At 45.5% G+C, this 10,041-nt stretch overlaps 1 protein-coding gene across 7 annotated transcripts in view; it reads left to right on the top strand.

The window, feature by feature from the left end:
• LOC106749075 (nesprin-1) overlaps positions 1-10,041 on the top strand; it is a 127,008-nt gene that overhangs the window by 56,036 nt on the left and 60,931 nt on the right. For all 7 annotated transcript variants that reach the window (XM_014628143.1, XM_014628145.1, XM_014628144.1 and 4 more), the window contains 4 exons: positions 1,351-1,993; positions 2,094-2,432; positions 2,883-3,188; positions 3,949-4,100. In XM_014628143.1, the coding sequence (XP_014483629.1) occupies positions 1,351-1,993; positions 2,094-2,432; positions 2,883-3,188; positions 3,949-4,100 (1,440 nt within the window). The remainder of the gene's footprint in view (positions 1-1,350; positions 1,994-2,093; positions 2,433-2,882; positions 3,189-3,948; positions 4,101-10,041) is intronic.

Here is a 10,041-nt window from a genome sequence, read left to right as displayed (position 1 = left end):
ATGATTTTCTTCGTTTAGGATTATCGAAGTATATCCATTTTTCATCGCCAGTCACTATGCGCCACAAAAAACTCTTCTTTTTCTGCCTGGCGAGTAGAGAAATAAAGATGTTTAAGCGATTCGCAATGGCATTTGCAGTTAATTCGTGTGGTATCCATTTTCCCTCCTTTTGAATTTTTCCCATTGCATGTAGACGTTTGGAAACAGCCAACGGAGTAACATTTAATGCTGCAGACAATTCTTGGAGCGTTTGAGTAGAGTTTTTGTCCAATAATGCCTGCAAATCGGTGTCTTCAAACTTTTTCGGTTGGCCTGAGCGTTCTTTATCATTGACATCAAAATCACCAATCTTAAATCGCTGAAACCATACTTGGCATGTTCTTTCCAATGGAGCATAATTGCCATAAGTTTCGAAAAGCAATTTATGAGCTGCAGCTGCAGTTTTTTTCAAGTCAAAGTAATGAAGCAGCACATGTCGAAAAAACAACTTATCGCGTTCCATATTTAATCAAAAGAAAAAATAGCACTGCTCGCTTAAATGAATCTCTTCGCACTGAATTTTATTGACAAATGTCTAACCTCTAAAATGCAGCCAATTTCAGATGTCAAAATAAATTACACCTACAACTAACGTCATCTAACTGTGAGCCGCAGGAACTAAGTTTACCACCTAATATATATATATATTTTACATTATTATTATTTTATTCTTTTTTTAATATTCTAAGAACATTTTTATAATATGCCAAGAATTTTATGTGAAGTGGACATATAACATTAATAGAATATTCCTATAATATTAAAAAATATTACATAACATTTTTAGAATATTAGAATATTCTAGGAATATTACGCACTTACAGGGATATAGTGATACTGTACCGATAATCGGTAAATATTCGCTAATTTTTAAGGAAATCACTTCCAATTAGCTATTTTATCTTATATTTTACGAATTTTGGCCAGTGAAAGATTCACTGCAAATGGCTATTATGCGCCCCATAGCAGAAATATACATACACATACACATACACGTGTATGCATTCAACAAATTGTTACCTGTCATATTTGGCGTAGTTCGTACAATAGCAGACTCAAGAGAAACATCATTATATATATTTATTTTCCTTGATAGAAACAGTACTGACAGATCTTTTCAGCGAAATCTTATTAATTTATAGTTCTATATTTGTAACTATGACCCACAATGACTATTCACACATTGACTATTTCTCAATGATAATACAAATTGCACTTCAGAAGGCACAATATCCCCTTGAAATTTAATTTCAAACATATTATTTTCTCAACAAGTGTTGATTATAATATAATCGATTTAATCACGAATAGGTACGAAGACGCTATACTGAAGATCCAGGAGTGCGAAGCCACTCTCGCCAGCGCGACCGACAAGGGCCAGCAGATAGCGGCGGAAGGCTCGGTCGTGGACAGGAACAACGTGACGGAGCAGCTGCAGTCGTTGAAGCAGCAACTGCAAGCCCTCCGAAGAGCGGTGGAGACTCAAAAGGAGCAACACGAGCTGGCGGCGGCCGAGCACAGGAAACTCGCTAATGAACTGGCTGATATCCTCGACTGGCTCGACAGCAAGGAGAAGGAAGTGAAGTCCAGACCGCTCCTGGAGAGAGATCCGATCAGCGTCGAGGAGGAACTGAAGAAGCACCACACCCTTTGCGCCGACGTGAACAAACACCTCGACCGGATCAGGAAACTGAAAGAATCCGTGAGGCATGAGGAGGGTATGCCTGGATCCTTGAAGGAGATGCTGAGCGAGGCGGTGTCCCTGCTGACGTCCTTGCCGCGGGAGATGGAAGAGCGTGGGAATTACCTTGAGAGTAACATGCAGATGAGACTGGATTACGCCGCCCTGACGGATAAGCTTCACAGCTGGGCTCGCGAGGCTGAGATTCGACTCGAGAGTAACAAGGAGGGCCTTGACTTCGAGAACATCCTCAGCGATCTGGAGGAGCACAAGGTGAGGGATTCCCCAATTTTCTCTCCATTTTTCATAATTCGCCTCTCAAGTTGACGAATTTTTCGCGAGTCGATTTAATCATCGACATTCATCCTTTCAGATCTACTTCAGCACCGAATCGTCGATTCGGGAGCTCGTATCGCAGCAGATCCAGCAAGCGGCTGACAAAATCTGGCCGTCTCTGGATAGTTACGAGCAGGAGGAGCTGAGCGCCCAGCAACAACAGCACACCCAACTGTTGAAGAACACTCTCAACACGGCCAAATCGCAACGCTCACGTTTGGAGCAGGGCGCGGAGATGTGGAGGGACTACACGCAAAGCCTGGAGCGCGTTCGCGCTGTCATCAGCAGGACCAGATTCACGGATGAGCCGGTCACCACGTTGGCCGGGTTACAATTCAACATTCAGAAGATCACACACGCTCTCAACGACATCCAGGTGCGTTGCCAAAGCGCGGCAGATACAAAATAAATCTCTTTCTTCTCTGTTTTTTTTTCTTACAAATTGGCCTAACAAAAGTTATACATAGCAAAAGTTATATATAGCAGCGAAATAAACAAATAGTTCGGTCAGATATATTTTTAATCTGATCGTACATAAATTTCTCTGATCTAATTTCTCACACTGCCTTGAATGAAGTTTCTCGACATTACAAGTATATCTAAGTCATTTGCTTGATTTGGCTTCTTTACTGGCTACATCTCAGATCGATCAAAACTACTTCGGTACTTTTCCGGCTCATGAATGTTTATATCATCGCGAAGAATTCTGTACGGTGTTGAAACAGTCAAATATCAAAATCCCTCAATTGTTGGCAAGCGTTTTTATCAAATGTAAACAAGACGTACAGTAACGTCAATCATAACAAATTATTTGTGCGTTTCGCAGAACCAACAGTTCGAGTTGGATCTCCTCAACGACCGTGGACGAGAGGTTCTGCAGCTCGCGGACGGCAGCAACAGGAAAGCGATCGAGTCGCAGCTCTCCGAGATCAGCTCGGAATGGCGGGAGTTGGTCTCCGGTCTGGAAGGACGCAGGGATGCCTTGGAGGCGCTCTCGCGACACTGGGAAGACTTGGAGGCGCAGTGGGCTCTCATCGAGACGCGGCTGAATGCGATCGAGGAGAAGAACAAACTCATCGACACGGTAGTGCGCTCGAAGCAGCACTTGCACGACACCGTTAAAGCATTGGAGGTAAAACGACATTTGCCGTCTGACGCGGATAATCCCTTTGCGTGGAGAGCGATTACGCGCGCGTTTGTCATGGAAAGTGACAGATCTGCGAGGGTCGACGTAAAAATAACCGACCCGTCCCGAGAACTTAAATCGGCCGTGTCGAAAATAGCCCACGGAGATCGTAGGGGAAATCGGGGAATCAGGCTGAGCGTGCTCCGCGGTTATTACTTCGCATACACATCGATATGAAACTTTGTACAACAACAGACAAGTACAAGCCGAGGTGTGTCACGCGAAATAAACTTTTTCTTTCGGCCGTCAAGTGGCTGAGTGCGACGTCGCATTTCTACGAGCTATGCACGCTCGTATATCGATTCACCGGCCAAGGGTATACGGATATACAATTAGTTCTGTCTTTCTCTCTTTCCGGCGGCGCGCCCTTTATAAATGCGCCGAATGTGTCAGACTTGCACGGCCAGGCACCACAGGTGCGCGGCCCTCCGGAACCTACAAAACTACTTCAGTCGCTCGCGAATAATCATGCCGCGATGGGCTCGCTCGCGCCGAGTTTGCCGGCTAATGCATTCCTTTTCCTTCTTCACGCGATTTACCTGATTCTTCTTCCACTCGATCGCCGAGCGAGCGTCGTTGTTCATTTTTTTTTGCGGGGGGGATTTAGTGTATGTGTTAAATTAAAACGTACAACAATGATTCACGGACACCGTGCGAATTTATCATCGGAGATGGTTAACGAGCTTTCCGATCCTGTTGCGGACAGGAACTCGTGGCGGACGCCGAGAAACTCAAGCCCGCAACGGAGGAAGTGAAGAGCTTGGCAGGACCTGTGCTCGCGTATCTCGCCGCGTTCACGGAGGCGCCAGCGCGGAGTCTCGAGGAACGTCTCGAGAAGCTGCAGAAATCCGCCGAATCGTGAGTCAGAGTGCATTATTTTGTTTTCGCGTCTGCTCGATACGGACCAGCACCGCCTCGTATCACTTACCGCCAGCTGAGCCAGTCAATGATCGTTCATTTTTATATTAAACATGGTATATTTAATCCGGCGACGCGAGCGTTATCACAGAGTAACGAAGAACAAATGACGAGAGAGACGTGTAAAAACGACCTTGAATGTTATATTTATAGATACATCTTTTTATAATCTCTTTTGATAAAAAACATCTCAATTATGTATAAATAACTTTAATGCTTATTAGGATAATATTTATATAGTATGTTTTGCGTTGTCGGTGCGTTATCGTGAACAGAAAATATATAACAGAATCTCGAAATTGTGAATCACGTTTTTCGTTTTTCGATTTGTAAAACTTACACAGAGGAAGATTCCGTTAATATAGCGAGACTTAATTTAATTATAATATCAATAATAGAGGATGTGCGCTCTCGCTATTAATATCGGGAATAAACTCGATATCTTTTCACACCGTGACCGTTTAGATTGATTCCTAGTTACGGGGCTTTTGGTATTGAACCCCGTGTACTCTATCTCATGCATTAGTTCATAGGAAAGTAGCTCGCAATCTTTTTTGGCTGGCAACGACGGTGCCATACGGGTCCTCCTGCGAGCAGATCTGCATGTGCATGCTTAAATGTGCATCTGATGCTTTGCTTATACCTCCCCTCTTCCTCTTACGATTTTTTTTATTTCAGCAGTTCTACGTTTCATCGTTATATTTTTATCGATACAATTGCCACTTTTATAGCGTTTCTTTCAGGTGACGTTATTATTATTATTTTAATACATATATTTATATATATATACAGGCTATAAATATATAACGCGTGATCGTCGCAGATCTATGTTTATGTTTTCTCAATTGCTCGCGATGTACGTTTGACGGAAGATTGCACGACGCCTAAGATTTCTTTTTTAACCGGCGAATAACCAACAATGCCGATTGTGACGCGACTTTGGCAAGGCCTTTCGGCTTAGTATTATCCCACCACCGTCGTGATTCAAGTCATTGCCAAATTATGGCACGAGCGATTGACCTTTCAGCCACAAAGTCAGTGGCAGGAAGAGTTCGCTACTGAGCGAAGATACGAAGGTGCAACACGGTACGGTGTAATTACTGCGGAGGGATAACCGTAGTAATACATATCGAAGGATCATTTCGCAGAGCCGAGTTTCCGAGGTGTGAAGGAATGACACGTGTGAGAAACGACTTCGTGGTAGTTATTAAAGTGAATTTGCATCCTCCTCAATGCGAATCACGTAATCGCCCGGTTCGTTATATTCGACGCTAACACACGGAACGATCGCGGCGAATCATTCGTTAAATCAATCTCCGTCGCGCCCGGTATCGACTTGCATTTCGGGATCGAACCTTCCTCAGCTCGCGATTAAGCGCTGAACGACGCGAGAGGAATCACGCGGATATCGAACAGCGCGATAATGATGGCGCAACCGCGAATACCGCGAGTTCGGATGTAATGCGACGTAATGCGTCTGGCGCCACACACGCACGCAAATCTTTATATATATATATATATATATATATATATATATATAGACCGTAGGAATATAAATACGTTCGCGGACGAGCGTATATAGCATGTGCAATTACCATCACGGGATATATATCTCTCTCTCTCTCTCTCTCTCGCGGAGATTCTCTCTTCCCTCTCTCCCAGTAGCCCTCGGAGTAATTTCAGATAAGGATCGCGAGCGAGCGCGCAATTAAATCGCATGGGCGATAATTGCGCACGTGAATTTCGCCACACGAGGGGGAATCAAAAGGCACGCACGCAGTGCGATGATATTTAAGCGCGAGATACATCGCACATCTCTATATTCATCGACCCGCTTGTGATGATTGCACGCTCGCGCTACGTCACCGCCGAATCCGTCGGCTGTGACGTAACCCGCCGTGTAACACCGTGTAAACACTCTCGGTATGAGAGAAGGTTGCGGCCGCGAGGAGGAGGAGGAGGAGGGAAGGTCAATACGCGTTCACGAACAGAAACGCGTGTCTCTCCGCGGAGTCCCTACTTTTCGTCGCCCGGTATATCGGCGATACACGCCGGCTTATCCAGTCATCTTCGTGCCGGCATCGACGGCGCATCGCTCACGGCGATCACGACGATTTCGCTGTGACCCCATCCTGTGGCATTTCTCGTAATCGATGCACCAATCGGTGCTGCTCGAGCGTTTCGGTGTCTCGCGGTTTGCGAATTGCGCGAATACGTGCAAGTGCTACGTGCTGCGTTTTGACACTTCGCCAGATGACGAGGACGGCGGCTCACCGTGGTCGCTGGGCATGACGTCTCGCGTATTCACACCTGGCCCGGCGTGTGTCGCGCTGTCAGTGTGCTGTAACTATCGTTTGCACGCGAAACCCGGGCCGCGGAGGGAGCGTCGCCTGGACACTGACGCTTAGACGGTAGAAATGAGCCTACGCTTTGGGAGACAGGCTCTCCCGAGGTACGGTAACCTACCTGGCCGGGGATTTTTTTCTCTTTCGCGAATGCCAACGGGGAGGAGTGAGAAGGAGAGCGCGAGTGGAGCCGAAGGATGCGGTCCGAGAACGAATATGCGTTTGATATCACGGTCGTGAATCAACCTAGGCGACGTATTGCTTAAACTTGCGAAATACCGCAACATCCTCTCTCTCTCTCTCTCTCTCTTTCTCTCTTTGTCTCGCGCTATAGCGCAAACGTGGCCGTCCCTCCTGCATATATACAGTGTACGCGGCCTCGCATGCGCGCAGGGCGCAAGCAAGAGTTCGCGTATATCGCGATATCGACACACGTGCGCCACACACGTTGCATTAGAGATAAATTCTAATTGAAAACAGTTTATACAGAGCACGGACGGTAACGATCGGCTTGTTATTTTATCGCGCGAATCGATAAGGAGAACCGTTTCGTGAAATTAAACGGCCCGCGCGCATCAAGCCCCGTCCGCACAGCTCGCAAAACGCAGGTCGCAAACGTGAAAATGAGGACCAGCAGATGCAAGGAGAGCTGATCGGTCATCTTGTGCCTGCGCTTGCGACCTGCGTCTCGCGCACTGCGAGCTGCGTAAGCAGAGAGAAAGGTTCCTTCAGACTTAGTATTTCTATGTATTTGACTGGAACTCGCTTCGTAGAAACAACGTATACGGAATATTATTTGTTTGAGTAAATATCTCATTGTCTCATTCGGGGAGACTCTATTATTTAACAAAAAGAGAACGTCGTTACTTGAAATAATATCTTTTAACCAAAGAAAATATTATTTCGTTACAATAAATACGTGAAACGAAACGAATAATTTCCATGTGAGAAAATTATCTTTCGTTTCAAACGAATTTTTTATTCAAGATAAAGATACATATTCGTTGGAAAGTCTAACAGTCGTATTTATTAATCGAAAGATTAGTTCCTTCGGAGCATGCCGATGATGAGATCTGTTTGGACGCAATAAAATTTGTTAAATTTTGGGAAATATTTTTCTCAGTATAGGATCGGGCTTTACACGCACACGCGCGCGTCGGTTCCTCGCGAGCGACGGTAATGTCGTATCGTAATGTCACTGTCATCGATACTCGGTTCGTTGGCCGATAGATCAATTCGACGCCGATCGGACGTACGTTAATTATAGATTTGACGTACAAAACGGAGACAGGGCGGTGCGCGTTAGCGCCCTTTTTTCGACTCGGCATTGCGACACCGCCTGCGTTCCACCTATATGACACACGCTCCGTTAATAAAGCGACGCGTGTTGACATCCAGTCTGCGTTATGTGACGTAACCAAGCATGCCGTAACATTCGGCACGCGACTCTGACAAATTTCTTCGCGTCATCGCGCATAAGTTGCCGGAGTGTGTTGTTTCTTACAGCGTCGAGTGATTCGCAAAATTGTCGCGCGCGCGCAGACGTATCCGATAAATGATTTTTCGCGCGACCCGAACTGCACAACGAACGCAGGAATCAGCAATATCCCCTCCCCCCGCCGACAGTCAGAGATCCTTCACGCACAATAAATTTTCTCTTAAACTACGCTTCGACGATCAGCATTTCATTTCACGCCGTTCGGCGTGCCGTCCGGCGATAAATTTTTCCAGACGACTTCGGCCGGCGATGTGGACGCACCTAGTCTCGTTCGCGATTTTTAATCGACTCATGTATTCATTGCACGCGGTCGTTATTACATCGCGATAGCCACTGCGCCGATTAGGCACGGCGCGTAGCAAAGACGGGCGCAATAAAATCCTGCCGGCTCGATCCGCTGATACATATAGAGAGAAATATTTCTTTGGATTTAATAAAATTTCTTTTATTAAGACAAACTTGCCTTTTGGAACGGAACAAACGAACGAATGTTTAATTCAACAAACAGGATTGTTTGGTTTCTCATACAAAAACAAAAACTAGTCTTAAGTCAAGAATAGATATTCCCATATACAAGCAAAATATTATAATCTTGTTAGATTTTTATTCTTGATTTGACTGAATTTATATTGATGCAAATATTGAATTCAATACAAGATTAAAAATTGAAGAATGTTATAATGTGATAATATCCATCTTGATTTAAGACCATTTTTTTCTGTGTACTATAAATATCTTTAAGCCAAATAACATATGTCTTTTATACTTTCTCATCCAAACAATAGTCGTCACAAACAATAAATTATTTGAAAGAAGTAGCGCTATGTTGGGAGAATATTAAAGAACTACTTCGTTCCAGTGGCACAATATTTAATACAATGAGATAAATTCATTTATTGGAAACCAAATATTATTTTCTCAAAATAACACTGCTTTTTTTCTATCGAACAGTATAATTTACACCGGCGAAGAAACATTTTCATCCAAACCAAATGATATAAAATCTTTATTATTCATATTAAACAAACTCAAATCAAATGAACACGTATACCAAATCTAAAGAAATCCTTTTCTCCGTGTATAGACTTTGTTTTAGCCCGGTTGGCAACGGTGTTTTCACCAAGGATGGATCGGCCGCAAACCGCTGCGACAGAGTTGAAATCAAGTCAGACCAGGAAGCGCCTGGCTAACAAGAGCTCCTTGAAATTTGCCATGAGTCTTCATCCGCCGCGATTTACGACGCTATACGTTTCGGACAAGGATCACGACACGTCACCGTTTCCGTTATTACACATGTATTATTTCGAGTCACTCCGCGATCAAATTCGAATCCTTCCCGTCGGCTTTGCATCTCCGCCGGTGTATTATTCTTAGGATGTCGTTCTTGGCTGGCCGGTCTCTGGACCAGGCCGCATGCGTCGCGGCGTCTCGCCAACGCGATTAGAGCGTCTAAAGCCAGCCTGCCACTACGTCCCTCTAATAACGTTTCGAACCGCGAACGCTGCTGTTTGGCTTGATAGTGCCGCGCCATATTGTTGTCCGGATAAACGCGGAGGCGAGGACGAGGATTAGAGAGAGAGAGAGAGAGAAAGAGAGAGGGAGAGGGAGAGAGACAGGATAAAGCGGGAGAAAACGAGAAGAAAGTGAGAAAGTTCGCGCTCGCATCCCAGCCGCCGAGAAAACCGCGAATATCGCGCGCAATTGCCGTGACAGTCGTAGGTACACATATCGCCGGTTTGTCATCGTGACGCGCGCCATTCTGACGAAGACGGATCGAGAGTGGTTTCATTCGAAAGTCGCCGGTAACGAGGAGAGATCTTCTCTCGCGCGACGATTCTCGCGATCGACGAAGCCACGCCGCGAGGTCGTAAACGCGCTCGCGCGTTACGTTACGCGATATCGGCGGTATTATATGCCGCGGATTATACGCGGAGAGATCGCATGAGAATGGATAATCGCTTCGCACTCCGAGCCTCACTCGGCGCCGGAAATAGATCGCCACGTGCGAATGTTGATAGCTCTCATCGGGGGGGGGGGG

The sequence above is a fragment of the Dinoponera quadriceps genome, unplaced genomic scaffold (assembly GCF_001313825.1).
Source record: "Dinoponera quadriceps isolate SergipeBrazil2010 unplaced genomic scaffold, ASM131382v1 scaffold2982, whole genome shotgun sequence".
Classification (NCBI taxonomy): Eukaryota; Metazoa; Arthropoda; class Insecta; order Hymenoptera; family Formicidae; genus Dinoponera; species Dinoponera quadriceps.
Note: the sequence above shows the minus strand (reverse complement) of the source record. Positions and strands in the feature narration are given on the sequence as shown.